This window comes from Molothrus ater, chromosome 10 (genome assembly GCF_012460135.2).
Source record: "Molothrus ater isolate BHLD 08-10-18 breed brown headed cowbird chromosome 10, BPBGC_Mater_1.1, whole genome shotgun sequence".
In the NCBI taxonomy this organism is placed as follows: domain Eukaryota; kingdom Metazoa; phylum Chordata; class Aves; order Passeriformes; family Icteridae; genus Molothrus; species Molothrus ater.
This window is the reverse complement of record NC_050487.2, coordinates 9998182-10020524: the sequence shown is the minus strand read 5'-3', so window position 1 is coordinate 10020524 and position 22343 is coordinate 9998182. Positions and strand designations below refer to the sequence as shown.

General features: G+C 36.2%; 1 protein-coding gene across 1 annotated transcript in view; it reads left to right on the top strand.

Moving 5' to 3' along the window:
• Positions 1–377: 377 nt before the first annotated feature.
• The window catches only part of COL4A4 (collagen type IV alpha 4 chain), a 65008-nt gene continuing 43042 nt past the window's right edge, over positions 378–22343 (top strand). The window contains exons 1-10 of the mRNA XM_054515974.1: positions 378–439; positions 3498–3685; positions 4544–4583; positions 6423–6500; positions 15976–16110; positions 17007–17051; positions 18699–18815; positions 21173–21241; positions 21466–21501; positions 22236–22298. Of these exons, the coding sequence (XP_054371949.1) occupies positions 3630–3685; positions 4544–4583; positions 6423–6500; positions 15976–16110; positions 17007–17051; positions 18699–18815; positions 21173–21241; positions 21466–21501; positions 22236–22298 (639 nt within the window). The 5' untranslated portion in view covers positions 378–439; positions 3498–3629. The remainder of the gene's footprint in view (positions 440–3497; positions 3686–4543; positions 4584–6422; positions 6501–15975; positions 16111–17006; positions 17052–18698; positions 18816–21172; positions 21242–21465; positions 21502–22235; positions 22299–22343) is intronic.

Here is a 22343-nt window from a genome sequence, read left to right as displayed (position 1 = left end):
AATGAGTTATTGGAAGAAACAGACAAAAGCAGGCAGACCACCATTAGGGGCAATGAAGGAACTCATGCAGAATACTGAGTGAATGAAACACTTCTATAATAAAGAGATACTGAGTCAATTTTCAAATGATGAAAACCCTGTGTGGAAATTAAAAAAAAAAAGTCAGCAAGTTCAAAGCAAAAATGTGATAGTGCTAACAAGGGAGATGTATCAATAAGGCAAAATATTTAAAAAGAATCCACTTGCAGAACCACCTCCTTCACTGACCTTAAGCAGCTGGCTGCTAAGTGGCTCAGCTGAATGAGAGTTTTGTGTGTTTATAGTTAAGAAACAGCAAGTAATGTTGCACTCTGAGATTGTCACATAGAAGCATACATGCCTTTATGAGAGTCTCTAGGACAGATCCATGACTCCAAAGGAGCACTGAGCTGCTACACAGGTAAGATCAGCCACTGATGTTCTCCCTGCTGCTCAGCATTGCCATCATGGGCACTGTCCATCCACAGAAAGCCTGTGGAACCTTGATGCCCAGTGTTGCTGATACTGCTGTAATCCATGTTATTATCCAAGAGCTACAAACTCAGACAATCTTGTATGTCTAAACAGCTGTCCAGTTTAGCATCAGTTGTGCCAAAATGTATACCTGCAGGTGCCTGTAGAGCTACTTTACAAAAATCCAACAAAAGCACGAGTACATGAACACAGGAGATCAACCTTAATTCTAGAAAGCAATTGAAAGATGCATCTAATTAAAGTTTGTCTTTTTCTACAGTAACTGATACTTAATTACTTTAACTTTGGTTTTGTCTCCTTGGTTGTCTATGGTACAGAAAGGATAATACTATTTTCAGGAATATTTTTGTGGGAAACATTAAAGTTGTACAAATTTAGTATAAAATGCAAAGTTTTATAGAACACTGTAAATGAAAATACAGGACTTATTGGAAAGAATGGAGAGAGTACTGAATATGTCCATCACAAATGAGGCAGAAGTCCTATGGAAAACAGCATATATATTCACAGACTTCAAATGACTGTCCTCATTATATGCATAGAAGGACATTAAAACTGAGCACAAACCCCGATTTTTTATTTCACAGCTTCTGAATCCTTGACTCTGTAACTTGTGTGGTAGTGTTGCACATGATGTTGCTTCCTTTGGATGTGATGAAAAGACAGTTAGGACTGCTCTAATTCTTTTTACCTCAATAACTGTAGCTGTGTGTCTGCCTCAAACTATGGCTCATGTCCCCTGTTCTTTAACAGAGTTACTGAGAATGAAGTTGTCTTATTTCTTGATTACTGTCTAGAAAGGAAACATCTAGATTATGTTATACTGCCAGCTTTTCCCCTTCTGCTTTCTGAGGTGAGGTTTGGTGATGTCATGTGAAATCTATTCCTTTGGTGGCAGTGAGTGTGCTATCCTGGGGATATTTTATTGAGGTAACTGTTGTGATTGCTTCAAAAACAAAAAATGAGATCAATTTGACACATCAATCTAAACAAAACCTTGTATTCTTTCTGTTATTGTATTAGCTACTGAACAATTCAACTTGTTCGGAAAATTATGGGGTTTAGATAGCCATGACAAAATAACAAGCAGAGGGTTGCAAGTCTTCCACTCATGCATTAAGTATTACTTCAAACTGTGTCAATGGGTTGGATCAAAATGGATTTTAATTTGAAAATAAAAGTTTCACTGCTAATACAAAGCAAATGTACCAAATATAATTTTCTTTTTCATTTTCTTCTTAATTTTCAGAAGCTATTTGGATAATTAAATAATGAGATGGATAGTGAGCAAAAGGAACACATTTCTGCAAATTCTCAACACTTTATGACTTGGATTTTCCATTTGAGGCAATCAGTCCTAACAATATTTTATTGCCTCATAATTTTGCTTATATTGTTTATATTACTAATGTAAAAAATCAGTGAGGTAGGAATGCGGTCGGAATATTATTTTTTCTATGAGGGATGTTGTTATTTTTTTCTTTTCTTACAGATGGGGAACTGGGGCACAGCAAGACTGTAAGAATTTGACAGATGAATGGAGTACCATACAATACATATAAAGAGTGATCTTGCAGCTTGGACTGGCTGCCTTTAGGCTATTTATTCATCAGTCAGGGCACAGCAGCTTCCAAAGACTCCCCTTAGTACTGAGGGATTTGGATATGCTGATACACACAGAAGTCAATATTATTTATAGATTAATTCTGGTTAGAAAGGTGCCTCACTATCAAATAACAGAAAGCAAAACAGTAATGTTTCAGGAACTGTACCCTCACGTGTTTAACAAACACATGGCTGCTGCCTGAACAGCTATCAGAGAGCAGCCAGTTTGCTGCACTTCACATCCTTACTCCCTGCTCAGGAACTGAGTGTCTTTGCCTACTCAGGAAACTTCTCCAAAGGAAGCAAACCCCTGTCAATTCACTCTAGTCAGGGTTCAGTTTGTTTGTGCTCAAAATTGTTTCCCACATTTGGAACACTAGAGTGCTAAAAAGCAGAAGCCTCTGATAATCTGTGCTAACCTGGGAGAAGCCCAGCCCTTAAACCCTCAGTTTGAAATAACCCTCAGTGTGACTCATTTGCCAGACATGCCTTATTACAAAGGATTGCAGCTTCTTTTTTATTTGGGGCATAAGGGAGTTTGCACGTGACCTGGCCCTGTCTCTGGATTTGTGAAGCTCAAGTTTCCAAAAAGGTTGGAACAGCAAATAAAACTGTTGGACCTAAGTCAGAGGTCAGGGATGCACTATGTATGCAAATTATGTATTATGTATGCAATTTATGTATGCAAAATTTGACTGTGTGGGACTGTGGAGGCCACTTTGCAGTCCTGCACACTGAACTTCCAGCTTCCTACATCCTAGCAAAAGCTGTAGAAAAAACAGTCTAAAAAAAAAAAGGCTAAAAAATTCTAGGCAATGTCCAATTTTTGTCATCTGTCCATGCATATGGGTAGAATTCTTAGCTGAAATGCATATGTTTTATTCTGCATTTAGAGTGCTCTTCCTTTGCTCAGATGCTAGCACAGACTGGTCCAGCCCAGTTTGCAAAAGATGCTGCTGCTCAGTTTGGTCTTAAAACTATAACAAGTGCTTTCTTGAGGTTTTTTTTAAATTTCATTAGGTTTTTTACTATACATGGGTATTGCATCTTTTGTATTAGTGCCTTTAACTGAAATGGTGGCTATGAAAACTTTCTAAGAAATAATGATGCAAGATTCTCTTTGGTCATTATTTTAAACACAGAATGAGGACTATCTTTACTAGGCTGAAATCTTGTACCGCTTTTTATGTGAATCTGCAGTTTCATCATAGTCCCCTTGAAATAACTGGATTGCTGATAAAATAAAATGTGGCCTGAATAGGAAGAATATAATGTAGTGCCAACACAAAGCTGTGCAGTGTAGCACATACAAATGGTTAAGACTTATTTTTGGTTTTCCAGTAATTATTCATGCATACATTGGATGTATATTTTAATAGAAACAGGTTCAGAGGGGAAAACAACACCAGTATGGAACAGCATTTATAGACCATCCACAAACAGAAGGAAAGAGAAGACCTGCCATTTAAAGAAAAAGAAGTGCTGCATATACAAATCCTCAATCAGCAGGAATGGCATTAACAAAGGGTTCATTTGAACGGATTAAGTGGCTTATCACAGCTGCCTGGTGAGTTTTACAGATCACTACATTTTTTAACCAGATTCACTGAGATATATTCTTAGCTATTAATTTAACAGTAATAAGAAATACCTAGATATTTGCAAAGTTGAAGTAATTTTGAAATAGGCTTCACTGTAACCTGTAGACTAGTACACAGCAGTCTGTATGCTATGGCTGTACCTAATTTATCTTTTCATATAACTAGTAGACACCTTAGTTCTTAGTAAAAATAATATTAGCATTAATAATAATTTTAAAGAATGCTTACTTTCTGTATTGCTGCAGAAATTTTGGGCTAACTTTTTATTTTAGTATTTTTTTTGTAAACTTTACAAGCCATCACTAGCAATGGTTGGCATGGAGCTGGGCTTCCCTAGCAGCTGCTCTAGAATCATGTTGTAATTCTGAATGTGGCTTTCCTCTCTACTTTCTCTTGCCCTCTTTCTCTGACCAAAAGAAAACAGCACCAACTAAGTGATTTCAGGGTAGATGCAGATCATTCCCATCTCTACTCAGTCTTCACCTCATGGTGTCCATGGAGAAACCTATCTAGAGTGGGTCCCCTCTGGCCCTTCGTAATAGTGGAATTTGAAATAGGTTACAAGGGAGAGTTATAATCACTTTCACATAGTCTTGTCCATGCCTGTTTGTCCTCAGTCTCACAAGTCCAGAAAAACAAATATTCACAGCATGGGAGGCCATTTCTTGATGGTGTGCACGCCTTATAAGAACACTATATAGTCACCCCAAACAGGATTAAATCATGTGTACACTTGATCACTTCTCACTTTCTACAGGCTAAATTTTTGTAAAGGTTTGAAGTTGTGAGGGTAGTTTTAATTCAGTTTTCTTCTTTTAAATCAGGTGGCTGCTGATTGTTTTATCAACTCAAGGAATTGATGGGGTAAGTGACATTGATAGTTACTTTAGGCAGGTGAGGGATAGAACGATAGAGTTTAAACAAGTAGCACCACATGCACCAAAATGACCAATAGTTCTGTGGGAAAACTGTAATATTCCTTTCTGTATTTCTGCAGTTCTGTCTCTCCTTTCTGCTACTCAGCTTATCTAATTTGCAATCTTATGCTCTGGATTTTCCTAGATTCTAATTCTGGCTACTTGGGGTGTATTTGGAAAGCTGGATGTAGACTCGGTGAACAAAGGAGGGTTTTCTATCTCTTTCCTCATGAAGTCTCTTTAATGGTTCTGCATTATGGCACATGTCAATTCTAGCTTTCCATTCTGCTCTCTATGTTAACCTAGATCTTAAACTGGCTTCTGTGAACAGCCCCATCTCTCTGAAGCCAAATTTTCCCATATAATGTAGTTTCAATATCTACTTTGTTATCCTGTCTGTACTGGCCTTCACATTACCCTTATTTTTGCAATGCCCTTGCCTTCTTTCAAGCCCATCCTCTTTGTATTCTTTCAAATATTTACAAGCTCTTTTTTTGTAGAGTTTATTTTTTTATCCCCAAACTCATCCCTTTTCATTTGAGCTGTTGAAGATGGAAATATTTTTTAAAAATAACTGTTCAACCAGAAGAAAGGATAATAGTTCTGTTATTGGAAGCTTGTATTCTATTGACATTCCAGGAGAGGCAAGATTCTAACAACTATTTGAGAGACTAGTGCAGAGTAGATTAGTAATTTCATGGGAAATGCAGTGTGTGATAGACAAGTAGTGTGTGAGAGAGACCATCATAACATCTTGTTCTGAGGTTTGGGAATTCCAGATATTCTAAAAATGGTCTAGATAGAAAGAACAGAATTTTTCCTCCTTATCTAATATTTGTCAGAGTTTTCTCCTTGAAACATTGAAGTATGAGCCTATAGTGTTCTGTTGGGTATTAAAACCAGTAACAAAACAATCTTGACCTTGATAATAATGAAAACCCACACTGGAGAAATATTTGTTTTATCACCATTTACTTGTTTATCTACATTATTCTTAAATATTTTACCTCCTTGTTAAAATTCTTTTTAAAATATCTTTGATAATTTACACAGTTTTACTCAAAAATGCTATTTAGGAGACATTCCAATTTAGTTTATAAGTGCATATGAAGTATGTTTATTATTACACTTTGAGAAATAGAAAAGAACAGTGAAATGATGTTCATTTACCACACACAAAATCTACTGAACTTACATTTTGTTGTGTTTTCATTTCCCCTTGAATAATTTTTCTCATTGCAATTTGATGAAAAAGCAGTCATTTCTTTGCTATTAAAATAACAGAATTTTTTAATACAGGAAGTAAATTAATAGTAGGCAATGCATAATTACACCATGCATATACTTAATTTCATTTAATAGACAAGAATTAAATTCAAGGTTTTATCTCTGAGTAAATGTCTTGCTCCTTCACCTTGTTTTGTCTTTTATCATTTCATTGTAGTTGAACAATCTCCTAAAATAATGTGATGGATTACAAATTGTACATTATTGCAAATTAAATTCTGGTACTGCTAAAATCTATTTCAGATGCAGCTGGTTTCCCAAGTTATAGTTGACTGTAATATTTAGTTAAGTAACATAACTTGTAGTTAAAGTTCTTCCACCTTCTACAACAAGTAATAAGCTTTTACTTATTGCTTCTACCTCGCCAGCAGGTTTATGTTGATGAGAGATCTTTTGCCTTGAAAATCACCTAATTAGCTAACATGTCCAGCTGACAATATTTGATGATGTAATTGTTGTCTGTTGTACATTGACAAATCCACAACCTTTTCATTTTTAGGGAGGATATGCATATATTGATCCATGTGGGGGACAGGATTGTTCAGTTTGTCGGTGCTTTCCAGAAAAAGGATCAAGGGTAAGTTGTGAATAGAGATAATTATATTTACTCTTGCAAATTTTGTGTTCATTTTGTGCACAAATTTTTCTGTTCATTTTGTGCACATTGCTGTTCCTGAAAATCAACATGGTTGATAAATCAATAAATCAATATTCAGACATAAACACATCTGACAAACTGTATAATTCTGTCACTGGTATCAAGAACAGCTGTCACTGAAGAAACCTAAGATTGTAAAGACTTCTGTTTCTAATTGGATTTGTACTAATCATGGTACCTTTCTTGTATTAAGGATTCTTTGAAATCAGTCTAGGAATTAGACAGATGCAATTCCTAATACAAGTGAAGTATAGAAATCTATTCTTGTCTTCTACTAAGAGGCTGGTTGAAAGAGAATGTCCATGCCATTCTCTAGTTTTATGAGAACTTAGTTATTTCTTATTTGGGTTGGGTGACTCCAAAAGTGTTTGCAGACTTTTTATCTTACTCACTTAAGATACCAACTTTAAAAAAACCTTGAATTTTGTCTTATGAATAATTATAAAACAGCTCTAAGGCATTTTCACATTACATGCTAAAATAAGTAACTGTATATGTTGCTAATTGCTAATTGAAATATGTCCAGTGATGATTAGTTTATCTTGGCTTTTCTTTCTCAGAATACCTCTCTAGCCAATAATTTAAACATTGTGTGAGGAAAAAAACTTACATTTATACAAAATGTGTGTGTGTGTATATATATATATACACACACACATGTACTGATTGGTGGTCAACTAAAAAATTGTCAGTGATGAAAAATCTTTCTACCAAAGTACTATGTGTATGTTTAAGTTTAGGAAGGTTGAATATGGTGTATCAATTTTGGAAGAGCCCCATGCCCCATTTCTTTGTGTACAACCTGAGTTGCCAGAACAGCAAGACACACCTTTTTCTTCCTGTGCTTCTGCAGTTAGCTGCACGCTTTGCTGTGTCATGATCACTGCCCTGGTGTCCTTGGATCCTATCCTAATCCTCCAGGATTATGTCTCTGTGAAAGTCACCCATGCTGTAGGATTTTCATAATAGAGGCCTAGGATGCGTATATCTCTGTAACACTGTGCTAACAAAAGGGCATCCCAGGAAAAGTATTTTGACTGGTACCTCTGCAGTGTCTCTCAGTGCTACTGAACAGATTGTTTTGGATACCAAAAACCTGATCTGAAGTGCCATTTAAAGACAACTAACTCTCAAACGAGGGGGAATTTCCCTGATTTGGGTTTGCACTCAGTTGCCTGGAAGTTCTGAATTACATGCTCATAATCAGTCAATAAATAATAAAGATCTCCTGTAGTTGTTCTAGCTCTTTCCTAGGCTGTCCTCATCACATGTAAACTTGACCATGATTCATACATTGGCAGCTAGTTTTCTAAACAATTCCAAGGAACTAGACTTAAGTGCCAAATAGAAGTGTAATAAACATTTCAAAATTAATTCAATGTTGTTATGCAACTGTAAGTCTGAGAATTGTACCATTTTCTGAAAAAGCTCTGAAATAAGCATGTACATGTACCCTGATGGACAATGGATAAAGTATCTCCAATGTAATATTAATCTATATTTCATGCAGTCATTTATATTAATCAATATACTAGAAACAGAACTACTCTGAGACCCTACATGAAACGTGGCTTTACTAAAGGCTGCCTCACATAGATTACTGCCCATATTTTCTATCCTAATGTATGGTAATTAATAATTTCTCTAGGATTATTTAATATTTTCCTTCATACTGCAATACTTCTGGTTTTTAAACTTTGCTGTATGCTGCTTTTACACTCTGACACACTAACTTTGCTCTCCAATCTTTTGTGGAGACTACCCATTACAAAACAAAAGATTAGTTTATCTTATCGTTAGCTTTCTAGAATGCAAAACATCTGCTTTTCTGTTTGAATCCTACTCTGGGGCTGGTTCCTCAGAGTTTTGCATCTTCCTCAGTCCTGTCTTGAAATTGTACAAAATAAATGGTCATTAAAAGCCTCTGGCATGGTAAAGTACACAAGCCTAAATATTCAGAACTTTTGTTAGTAAGTCTTCTATTTGCCCATTTGTGTTACCAACTTATTTCAAAAGTTCCATACCTTCTCAGTGATTTACTCACGTGCAGCTCCTCACAGCACTGAATCCTTCTTCACAGCACAACCAACAAACTCCAACTCTCTGCTCACCCACTCTTTTGTGGCACTGGTCTTCTTATTGGACACAGCTGTGGCCTATTAAGGGCAGGCCTGTTCCTAATCTTTGGTAATTAGTACAGCTGCAACTCCTCAGGTGTGAGACTGCCTTCTGCACTATTTTCTTGCATTCTATCCCTCCACACATTTGAAAATATTTTAAATTTCAACATCAAAAGCCTTCTTTATTGTAAGTGGAAAGATAATGATAATTAAGGTTTAGCTAGAAAACAGCAGATCATGGGAATAAGAAAATAAAACTGCCATGGCCACATTTGAATGTATTGATAGTGGGCAAGTTGACAGAAAAGTAAAAGGAAATAGCTGAACTTTCATTTAAATAAAGCCATTATAGCTATGTATCAGTTGCTCTATTGGGTTTTAGAAGAGCTTGTGTACCTGTCATTTTTAATTCTCTCAACCATAACTTTGTGCAAGAAATAGATTTGTACTCCTATTCATCAGAAAGAAATCACTGAAAAAACATTTTAATCATTACTGCTGGTTGTATGTCATTACAATTGTTCACATCACAATGAAATTTTTACTTCTGTTCACTTGGGACTGCAGTCTTGTTGGAGTTAGTCTCTCAAGATACTGTTTATCTTTTAATCTTATGTCACAACTCAAAAGGACAACTCTCTCTTCCATAGTATCCATTAAAATGTGCTGCTAAGTCTCTTTGTCCACACTGTGTGCTATTATACCTGGACATTTCAGATCTGTAGAATGGCTAAATGAGGCAAAACATCATTAGTGAAAATATATATGGCAGTAAGTGTTCTACCTGACTTCTTTTTCCCCTCTTCCTTTTTGGTAAAAGGAATCACATGAAGTCTGTGATTTCAATTTTCATTAAAGACATAGTAAAACCTTTCCACCATTTCATCATCTTTTTTTACATTGGAAAGTTGTTTCCTGGAAAACTCCTGCAGTGTTGTATCACCAACTTCCAAAAATGCTGGCTGCTCTAAGAGAATTTAGATAGCTAAAACAAAGCTTGCAGTTAGCACTGACCGATTGTAAACCTGTCCTGTGCTGACCCCTGTGCTGATCAAACCAGAGTTTGATCCTATTCAATTCCCTTGGCTTTGTTTTTAGTTAAGTAGATTTGGGAAGCAAGCATCTATTCATGAGCCAACCTGATCTGGCGTCATGTGAAATGCCTGGATCAAAGTGAATAATAGATATAACTCAGCAGGACCAATGCTCGTTCTTTTGCAGATGAAGCAAGAGGTTGATTTTTTATCCTAGTGTAGGGGAGAATGCAGCAAACAGAAATCTAAGAGGAGGGTTTTATACTTTCTGACACTTAAGATGTAAGGAGTAAGCATTCACAAGAGATGCTGAGTCACTTGGGTGTCACAGGTAAGCCAGGAAGTCAGCTGGTATCAGTCACTGCAGGGCAAGAATGCACTGCCTTGGGGTAAGAATGAGCAAAGTTACCTGGGAGTAAGTCAATATTCTGGCACTGCTTCTCTTGTAACATCTCAGTAGATTTTGTGAGTTGCCAAAATTGCTTAGTGGGTTCCATGGGTTATTGAAGTTCAATTTACAGCACAGTGTAAACATATTTAAAATGCACTAACTCAGAAAATGGTGCAAATTCTGTCTCTTTTGGGAAGTAAGAGACATTTATTAAAACACACTTTTTTTGCATGTCGGTATGCAGTGGCAGTCTGTCATTCACATGGAATATCCAGCAGTTGTATTTGAATTTTCAAGTTGCACACTCAGGAAATAAATATGTAAAATCCTTCTGCTTGGTCTCAAATGCACTATCAGAGATAGTCACTAGCATCTGAGGAAATCTAGATTTCTCCCATTATTTGCCTCCTACTTGTTGATCATTATTTCCCAGTACATTAGCTGTAAGTTTTAAAGCAGTTTTAAAGCAGAAGATTCCTGAGACCAGTTACATGTTTCACTTACGTTCACTGAAAACATACTATGTTTTTCTATAAAACAGATCAAGAGAAATGAGACCCCTAAATCTATATCTGAAGCAGACCACACCTTTTTTTTTTAATAACAGGGCCGAGGAATAGGCAGTTCTCTGCCTACAGAAGTTAGGATTGAACTGGTAGGGAAGGGATCCTGCTTACCAGAATGTGGAATAGGAACAGAACCACTCCAGTCTGTAAGGAGAATCACACCAATCACTGCAAGATCTCTTTGAGGTTGTTCATCATACAGGATGCCCAGCTACAGCATCTGTAAATTAGCATTTTTCATATTAGACATTTTTCAAATTTTCAGAAGTTTTGACCTTGTTAATTATACCTCCTTTTGTTCTTGAGCATCTTTCTTTTCTTAATACTTTTGGTTCCTCTACCCTACCATACTGAAAATGGTATTTTTTTTCTCAGTTGCTGTAGATTGCCAAGCTTTTCTACATCAAGCAAGATAAAACTCTACAAACCGATTCTTTTTTACAGATTTGAATCAACCAAAAATTGTCAACAGTGACTTCAATAAAATACTACAGAGCAAAACTCAATTTTATTAGCTAAGCTGATGTTAATTATTTGTGTCTATTTCTATAATATCTATGCTCTATTTGTAGCTCTCTATTTGTACCTTTCAGCCATTAGTAGTTGAGAGTTTCAGTGCTAAATTATGATTTGCTGAGTTTGTTTAACACAATAGTGACACCCACTGGCTTACTGGATAGTTTTTCTTTTCATAGTCCGACAGGTTGAAAACACAAACCTAGAGTATACATTGTGAATGATGTTTTCAGCATTTCACTGTGATTTCTCATGCTTCTGTGAAGTATCACTGTAAATACTAAACTATTTACTAAAATACTAAATCACCAGGGATTTTGTTCTTATAGCATATTATATCATTGAAAAATATAATAAAGTTGCCAAATATGATAAGTTGCCAAATTTTCCAATAACTTAGAGCACGGTTCAGATCTTCTTTACAAGAAAGAGTACTTACAAGGGCCTGTAGTAACAGAACAAGGGGTAGTGGCTTCAAGCTGAAAGACAATTTAGATTAGATATGAGGAAGAAATTCTGCACTGTGAGGGTGGTGAGACCCTGACACAGGCTGCCCAGGGAAATTGTGGATGCCTCATCCTTGGAAGTGTTCAAGGCCAGGTTTTGAATGACCTGGTCTAGTGGAAGGTCATCCCAACCATAACAGGGGGTTTGGAACTACTTGATCTTTAAGATCCCTTCTATCCCAAACCATTCTATGATATTCTATGATTCTCAAGATCTAAGTATTATTATTGCATTTACTTGGCTAAAAATCTGTGAAAAAAATTTATCTAATTTAATCTATTAAGGACAATAGACTGTATTTAATGCCAAATTGTGTGATTTCTCAGATTCATCTCATCTTAATCAGATTTATATTTAGAAGAGGGTTTGTTCTGGGTTTTTTTGAGCCTTGACTTACAGTGAAAATTAGTTTGGTTCTAGTCTTACACAGTGAGCTGTAGAATCTTCCCAGAATGGACACCCCCCCAAACCCTGGAAGCTGTGGCTTTGCTGTGTAATTGACCAGCTCTTCCAAAAGGGGAGAGGACATGGCTGGAGCTTAGAGGAGCAGCAGATGCCCCCACCTCACTAAGCAAATTACAAAATAAAATATTTCTCCAAAAGCCTTTGTGAGCACTCCTCTCTTGCCCACAGACTGCTTTCCTTTCCTTCTTGCTCTGTCCTGCTCCTGTGAAATGAAAATGACTGGTTACAAGCCAGAGTCCAATGCACAGTGGAAAGGGCTGCTGTATTATTTGCCTACAATCTATGTGGAATTGCTGGGCATTTTCACTTTTGCTCTTATGAACAGAAGGTAAGTGCATTTCACAAATCACTGGTACATCTCCATAGCCTGTAACACAGGGTACTGTCCTCACTGAAGGTGATAACTGGGCTTCTTTTGACTTTTTTGATAATGAGAAGCAAGACAATTCACTTGAGTAGCATGACTTTTTTTATTTCCAATTAAGACTCCTTTAAAACATTGTGCTTGAGACAGCTAAGTGCTCAATGCATTCTCAAAATCAGATGCTCTTCAGTCTCATGCATAAAAAAAAAAAAAATTCCAGTTAACCTTGGCCACTGCCTTTTCCAAGCAGCATTAAATGTGTTGTTGCGTGATTCTGAAGTACTTGCAGTCTTAGTCTTAGGAGGCATAGTTAATTAAAAAAAATATAGCTTTGTTTTGCTTAAAGTCAATTTCTTACTGCAGGTCAAGCCCAGGATATTCTAAAATAACAGACCATAGTCTTGGCATGGTAGCTCCTGACCTAGACAATTAACAAGGCACTGAAAACCTAGAGGAATTTATTGGCATCAGATGGCAGAGCAGGCATAATATTCTGTTCATTTTATCTGAGCTAATTTGTCATTTCCACATGAGCATGACTACCTTCATCCTCTTTATTTTTACAGCTGTCCTGAGACTGTAATGCTGTGGTAGTCACATTGGATGGGCACAAATAATAGATGTGATAATAGATGTTATGGCATGGTATCGGTTTGGTCTTAACAAAGCTCCAGTCATTATCAGTCTTTGAGCTGAAAGAAAGAGAGAGAATCCATCAGCTTCACATGGCATGCTAAAGTTGTATCAGCTGCCAAACCCATTGTGAATTCTGAATTCAGTGACTCTGTTCTATGACTTCACTACCTTCACTGAAGACCATGAAGTCAATTAAATTCACAGTGTAGCTGCAAATTAAGACATTTTACCAACCTAAAGGACTACATGCCCTAGAAGTGTTTATTTTTTAATTATAATAACTACCATAGAATGCCTACAGTGTCTCAGCTTTTTTTTGAGTGCAATAAAAATCATGTTTCTTAACTGTCCAAAGGATACAACATATTTTGAAAATTTTCTCTTTCAACTCTTGAATTCAGAGCATATACACTATTAATTAAAAATACTGAAGTTGGTGCAGAAATCTGTTATCAACAAAATGCACAAAAAGACAAATGCAAAAATTAGTGCAAAACATCTTATGCTTTTCTTTTCCTGTTGATGAATGCTGCATTTTGCAAGGTAATAGTTTAGAGAAATAAAAAGCCATGCCGCTTCCAGTAAAGTTAATGGTTTGAAGACTTGTATTTTATTATATTATTTGTCTGATTCATTTCCCTTGTACTCAAAACGATGCTTTAATTAAAATGGTTGTCCAATAATTTTTTTCAATCAAGTATTTAAAGGGCATAATAGCTACCTTAGAAGTACTTCAATTAATTAATTCATTCTAACATAGAATGAGCAGGGCTCTGTGAGTAGACAGGCTGCAACTGCTCATGCAAGCAAACACTCAACACCCAGAATCCCAACAGTCCATTCACTGTTAACAAGGATGCAGAATCATCAACAAGGATGCAGAATCATCGGCTTTTAATACCAGTAGCACTTAATTTGCACAATATTTTACACTGCTGAAATTCTGGTATCACAAAATTGTAACTGTTAGAGAAGACAACATGCTAAGTCTGCCCTGGAATTTTTGGCAGTGCCTTCTCTGGAAGCAGGATCAAGGCTGAAGTGAGAGGAGCAAGTAAAGATAAATGGAACATGACTCATATGAGGATTCTTTTTTTCAGGTGGTCCTTATTTCTAAGTGTAGGACTTCTTTTCCAGCCTCTGGACTAAGTTCCTGTTCATAGTTTAAGGGCCACTGGTCATCCAGCCCTATTTCCACTGGGGAAGGAACCTATAATATGTTCTTGTTCAAACATGTATTAAATTAACTTCTCTGTTGTTTTGTTGATTTGATTGAAAGATGCATACCATATATTTTTTCACTTCTTTTCACTGTCAAATCACACTGATTTTAAAGACAATGAGAAAATAAATAAAAAGTAAAAGAAGCTTAAGTCCCTGGCTGCAATTCACAAGATTTTGTCCAGCTAGATTCAGCCTGCTGAAATGTTTACACTGAGAAGAACGCATTCAGTTATTTTGCTTCCTGAAGCTACATATCTTCTTACAATCGTCTTTCATTTCCATCTTTTTTTCTTCCTTCAATCCATTCATAAAAGTAAAGATATAGTCTGTTATTTCTGTGAATTCTGAAATATCTTTTACTGCCCTCAAGTGGTCCTAATGCCATATGGTTTTCTCAGGAATGTGTGGAGTTCCCTTTTCCTCTCTTTTAAAATACAGGATTATAATTAATTATAATCATAAATTCTATACTATAATAAATTATTGATTGATTATACATACTGTGTAACTAATAGAATTAATTATAGTCCTAATAATTTAGTATAATTAGTGGATGAAGTCTTGAAAGCAAAACAGTCTTCAGTTTGGAAACAGAACAAGTTATAGGTAAACAAGGATAATGATATAAAATGAAAAAGATATGTAAGCAAAATAAAGACCTGCAAATACATAGATTTTTGTACGGTGGAAGTGTAGACAGCTCACATGTGAAGCCTGATTAGAAAGCTTGCTTCATTCAGCACTTTGAATCTATGATTGCATAGTTGAACAGCACAGAACAAAAACTGCAACACATCTGAAACAACTGCACACCAGTGTTATAGACTGAAAAGTCCAGTTGGCATGGGGAGCAATTTTGCTTTAGGAGAATGTATATTATCTTGGAAAAGTTAATAGAAATCTATGGAGATTGCATGGTAGTGAAGGTACAAATGCTCAATTTAGAGCCATTTATAGATAAATTACATTCTTCAACCTCCCAAACCATTTTAACACAATCTATTAAAATGGATACTTTCTGTAAATATGTTAGCTATTATATAGCTATATGTAAACTAATTTTTTTTTCCTCCAGGAACTTCACAAGTTTAATATGAGGCACTAAGATATGAGAGTGATTATGAAAAATGTGAGCTAGAAAAACTTAATTGGCATATCATGACTCGAAAGAGGGAACTTGCGAGATTGTTCTAATTGTGTACAAAGTCCCTTTGCTTAAAAGGACTCCTCATTTTTGTGGTGGGAAATCACAATGCTCATTGAAATCCTAGGCTTGCAAAAGGTGATACTTAAATTGCTGGAGCCAGGAAGACTTGGAGGTTATCCCAAGCATCTCAGAGAGGTGGTCTTGGAGACCTGATGAAGGTGAAAAGAAATGATCACCTTCAGCAAGTTGTTAAATTTGAAGGTCTTACAGCAGCTTATTCATGAGACAGTTTTGCAGGCTGTCCAGCAGCTGTTTTGAATCATGAATATTTGTACATTGTAAGCCTTGTTTTATGCACAGGGTCATCTCTGAATTGCTGTGAGGTTTGCAACAGTATTCATTCACTTCTTTGGACTCTTTTCAGGGTCAGCCTGGTGAGCTGGGAGCTCAAGGTCCGATTGGGTCCTTGGGATCTACAGGACCAGCTGGTCTGCCAGGGGAGAAAGGACAGAGAGGTGAGAATGGGAAGCCTGGGCCAGCTGGAGAAAAAGGTGATAAGGTAGGAAACACCACAGACAGCTCTTTTAGGTATATACAGTGTGTAATGTTAAATGCTGATAAGTGAAACAGAAACTGAATGACCAAAAAGCATTTGCCAAACTACACTCTTGCTCACACAAAATTCTCACAGAAGTTAATTACAGATAATTAATTCTTGAAAAAATAAAAAATATTTCAGGAGTTTTTGTTTTTTTTTTTTGCTGTAGATTGCAGAATTGTCAGAAGATGTAAAATATGGTGGACATACTCTGATTGTCACATACCACATCATCCTCCTTAATCTCAAAGAATGTGTAGAAATGTGGAGCTGGAGGGAGCAGTATGGTGCTTTTAAAAATGCTGCACTAAACAGAATTTTATTACCACTTAGAGAGTATAAATTGCAGTTCAGATTAATATCTTTCATATCTGTACAATCCCTGGCCCTTGGTATTCATATTAGTTTTAATAGTCTAATTTAGCTGATCTCAGAGTGAAATCACTAATGTTAGTATCTAGCACACCTGAAATGTAAATGCTGTAACAAAAATGTAAATGCTGTAACAAAAATTTTATCAAAACAGGAGTAGGATTGTGAAATTATGTACAGAAATATTTTATAAGTTACAGGTAACTTCCTGTTCTGTCATTTTATAATCTTTGGAGGATGAATAGCTATTGAGTATTAGGTGTTTGTACCACCTGTAACATGGGTAACTGTTGGCACTACTCTTCTGCTAGGTCCGTAGAAGTTTTTTTCAGATACTTAATTTCTGAAAATTATGGCTTTTGATTCATATTTTAAACAAGACTGGTTTTTTGTTTCTTGCTATATAGTAGCACATATTCTTGTTTTTCATTCTTTTTAAGTGATGACCATCATCGACTTTGTTTTTTCATATCACCTGTTTTTAGGGCCCAACCGGAGTCCCAGGATTTCCAGGTTTAGATGGTGTTCCTGTACGTATCAAACAAATATTTCTTTATAAAAATTACAGATCCCATAAATTCATAGCAAGTCCTCTAACATTTCTCTCAGAGAGTTACATGTTTTGAAAAAACATAAAATAATTAGGTTAACTTCAGCTGTGTTTCCTATTGATAACAAGCACCACCAAATCCCAAAGAGGAAAGTACAGAATTTTCATGCAGGAGTGGGGCAGTGAAGGCAGAGACTACCACTAGGCTTAAAAGCAGAGTATTTCTTCTCTCAGGTTCTATAATACATTGTATTGTAGTTTGCTTGGTTCATTCTTAACATCTCTGAGAATATCTCAAACAATGCACTGTTTTTTGTTCAAACATTCTGATTTTTGCTTGTAGTCCTTTTGCAGGAAGAAACTCAACCACTGAGTCCAGTAATTTTAACCTGAATAGGGACTGAATAAGCAAAGTGGGTCCTAAATATGTCTTTATAAGCATGTGATAATGTATTTTTATTAATGTCTTTTTCAACGTGAAAATTGGTGAAATAGTATCTTAGATAATGCATTTTTCAAAATACTCTGCTAGAACTGAATTCCTGTGATGCTACCAGTTTCATGTGGATCAAACAAAGTTAAAATGTTGAATTTTGAAAGTAAAAACAGAACCAAAATCTGAGTGGGTGTTGTGGCATCTGTTTGTCAGCTGTCCACATTTGACAGTGGGACTGTTGCCAAAATGTCTGGGTAGTGCAGAGGTCACAAGCTCAAAATTTGGCACAAAAAGAGGAAGTGTTCCCAAGAAATGTATATTTTTTTTGCAAAGAATATTCATTTGAAAACAGTGTCCACAAATTAGACTGAAGCATTTACAGACAAGAAGAAGATAGAATTGACAAAAGTGTTTCAGGTAAATGACCAGGATACTCTCATAATGATTTTTCAGATTTCTCCTCCAAAGAAAAATTTTGCGTCAAAATTAATATTTTGTCATTACAAAAATCTTTAATTCTGTGCAATTTTTTTTTTTCTCCAACAGGAAGATAATTCCAAGAAAATCTCATTGTTTTATTGCCCAAGTCCTAATTTTTAGTAGAACTAATCCTTATCTGGACACTGGTTAGCTATTACTAGGTTAGAAAAACTACAATCTCTGTAATTTCTGTGTGCTTGGGTCAAGCTATGTCCTCTTTTTACTTGTTTTATCCTAACAATTAAAAAGCATGAGGCTGCTTGAAATTATTATTTTTTTCTTTTTTGTTTTTTTTTGGGGGGGTGTTTTTTGTGGGTTTTTTCAGCTTTATAGCTGTAGTGGGTCTAGTGCTGGCCAAATTGCCAGTGCACCCAGTAGAATTATTTACTCATTTTCTGCTGTGAGATATGGATTAGGAGGAGGGCAAAACAGCTCAAAACTTTTAAGGGTATAAAGAGAAGTTTATTAACAGAATTAAAAGAAAAATAAACAAAAGACTTAGCTCATTTGTTCTACCCTACAAAAAATCTATTCAGAATAGAAGACATTTCTAATGCAAAAGAATATGAAACCAGCACCACTGTGAGAGGTCATCAGCGGTCATCTCATTCACATCTGAGATATATTTGTTTCTGAACTGTTCTGTTAATTTAAAAAGTAATTTCCCATTAGTCATGGTGTATTTCTCATCAATATTAAACTGTCTTTCAGGGCCTCCCAGGAAGGGAAGGACCCCGAGGAAAGCATGGTTTGGACGGCTGCAATGGCTCGAGGGGAGACCCAGGATTCCCAGGAGAAAATGGTTATATGGGACCAAGAGGTCCTTATGTATGTGAAAGGCATTCCCACTGTGCACCTGCATTTCCCCTCCAAGCTAACAGCTCTTCAAATCACTCTTACACTGTGGCATCAGCTTTACAGCGCTGCACAGGGAATTCCCAGGAATTCTTACTCAGGTTAATGGGAGTAAGGCACTGCCTTAACAGATGAAGCTTGAAAGTGAAATAAGCTTCTGTATCCTTGAAGTACATATGGCTGCCTTGAGAGTTAAATTCTGTCTTGTTTGCCCAGAATTGCCACTCCAGCTGAAAAGGAGTAGTTTGAAACCACCTTACCATTCATTAGTACTTGAAATTTCTTAAAAGCATTACTGGTTGGGACATACATGAGATGACTTAGAAATAAGTGGAAGGTTCAACAAGGTTAAGTCCTAATTTCACTCTAAGATTTGATACCACTTTTTTACACATATGTGCTCTGTGCACTCCTAGTCTTGCCTAGATATGTATCTATATTTGCAGAGATTGTTCCACAGTTAAAATGTTTGAAATTAGTACTTTAATATTTGTTTACTTTTTTTGGTAAAATGGAAGGCACTTTAAAATTGTTTAAGTAGCTGTGTTAAGTACTCAACTACTTAAGATAAAAAGATTCTTGTCATTAAGGGAAATAAATTACTGTAGCTCCAAAGAAATTTTGCTGAACAGGTCTAGTCACCAGTCTTTGATTTATTGCAAAAACAAGTTTTAGTTCTGTATGAATAAGAGCTGATTAGTTGATCTAACAGCTTCCCTGAAATTTTTTAAGTAACACAATAAAAACAACTGCACTTTACATGAAGAATCAAATGTGTTTAGTGAGAGCTAAATAAAATGCTGAATTCAGCCATTTGAAAAATGCGGAGAGGGTGCAAGAGTGTAATGATGTTATCAAAGATAATAACAATTAGAATAAAATACAGTTTCATGCTATGAAAGACACAACATTATAAACTTAGTAATAACCTCATTTGTAATACCTCTGCAAGTAACTTGTTACTTCTGCTAAAACTCTAATTTCACCTGTATTTTCTTACGTACTATGGTCTTCAAAATAGAGTTTTACTTTTTGTAATTAGACAAGTGGCATAAAAGAAAAATGGAACATGGGACAGCATAAAATCCTACCAATTTTGGGAGCATGCTCTTTGGAAGGCCTAGAAAAGTATTTGCAACCTACAAGAACAGGAGACATAATAGGCATGTAGCCTTGGATTGCATACTAAAATTGCAGGGCAAATTCATTTGGCTACCCAGAAAAACAACACACAGTAACCATATTGCTTGTGTGCAAGAATGCTCTTCCAACCTCTCTATGCAGATTGCCTATTTTTAAATTTATTTCTTGCACCAGGTGCTAACTTGACTGTACATTACAGCCAACATTTTAATCTAATTCTTATTTATCACACTGTCCTGTACCATTGTATTTAACGCCATATACCTATACATTGGCTTCACTTCATTGACCTTGTTGGAAAATAAAGTAATTTCTATCTGTAAGGCCTTGCCTAAGTCACACAGAAGATAACAAACTGAATCTAACAAAAATGTTTTATTATACAAGAGACCACATATAACTAAAGATAAAAACAACTTTTGATTTGTTTAATGTGTTCCCTAGCAGCTGTTGTTTACACCTGCAATCTGTATCCAATCTACTGTAGCTATATCCAGCTGTAGACAGCTGTAATTCTTCCTTTTATTGTACCATTCCAGGGAGAAATACCTTCCCTGTTTCATTCTGACTGCAGGATTTGGACAGACAGTTTATGATGATATGAACACTGTACCAGTACAGTTTTAAAGTGGTTGACAGTGTCCCATTTTATTGAACTCAGTATTCAAGTGGTTAACTTAGTTAAATTATATCCACTGTATTTGGATTTCAAATGGAAAAACTTCAGAAATAACAATTCAACATTCAGAATCTTGAATACTATGCATCTAATACAGTCCATACTTTTATTTTTTTGTCTATGTGCAGTATCACTTCAAATTCTTCTGAATCACACAATGAACTTTCATGGAAGGCAGAGTGCTAGTACTTAAAACCACTGCCTCCCTGAAAGAAAAAGAAGGCATATTGATACTAAGGGCAAGATTTGTGAAGATTGTAGAATATTGAAGGACTCAAAGGCTAAGGAGCACCTAAACAGAGGAGGAGTCCAGAAGCTGTGGGAACCTGGTTTGCTCAACTGTACAGAAGGTTTTGTTAGATAAAATGATCAGTCATGATCCTAGTGGATTACCTTGTGATACAGGGGCACCAGAAAGTCACAGCCTGAGAAGTTATCATACATTCTCCATGGAAATGTAGGATATCAGTAAGTGGATCATGTTTTAAAAGACTCTTTTTCTTTAAAGGGAATTCCTGGGCAAAAAGGAGAAAAAGGAAATTCAGTGTATATTTTACATTTTGGAAAAGGACTTCCGGTAAGTATTTGATTGTGAAAAAAATCATCTATTTCTAGGGAAATATGTATGGTTAATGTAATCGTTCCATTACTCCTCACTAGTTATAAAACTTAGTGGGAAAAAAAATTAAAAACACATATACAACTCTTAACAGCTACTTTATGGTCTTAATATCTGTAAAGTTAGAAAATACCTACAAGAAAGCTTGAATTGATTCATTTGCTAAATGATTGTCATTACAGGGAGAGAGAGGTGATCCTGGACCCCCTGGCCTGCCTGTAAGTACAGTCAGTGGGTTCTATAACTGCTTTTTGTCTTGAAGACCTTCAATTTTTTCTCCTTAGTATGGTAAGAAATATTGGGGTTTCTCTCTGTCTGCCTTAAATAGCAAAATTCCAGAATAAAGTCTGAGAAACATCAAGTCTGTATAGTCTGTTCCCATGGCTAGTTCATGTTGGCTGAAAGGGAGTAGAAACAGACCATCCTCACCTGCATTAGCTGTGTGTGGAGCAGCTGTTGCCCTGGTATTTGCAGAATATTTTCTCCTGTGAAATTCAAGATGTGAAATCTTCTTCTACAATATCTGATGGGTCTTCCAAGAATAAGTAGCACTCTATGATATTCCAGCCATAAGAACATGAAAGAAGAGGAGAGAGTGTAATTTGGTTGCTGAATCACATTCTTGATGGCTTTGGGTTCCTCTTGTTATACCCTTCAAAAAGGCATTCACTGATGAATTGTATCAAGTCCCTGCACCGTAGCACAATTGCTGACAAAGTGAGCTCTCAATGCATTAATAACACAAAACTGTGCCCTGTCCAGTATTACCCAGAAGCTGGTGATGGGCTGCTCTAGTCACAGGGAGATTTCAGGCATGGTGTCAGCTTTAGGCTGTGGGTAGAATCCAGTGGCCAGTAGGCTGAGTCCAAGGTAGTTTAGAGGGGCTGGGTGTGTGTGGGAAAGGGCAAGTTCTTTCTGTGTTCACAAAAAGACCTTTTTCAATCTTTTCCAGGGACCTAGGGGCTCAAGAGGTACAACGGGCCCAACTGGATACCCAGGCCATCCAGGCTTTCCTGTAAGATCCCTACAGTTATACAGCCCTGCCTTAGGATATGCATTC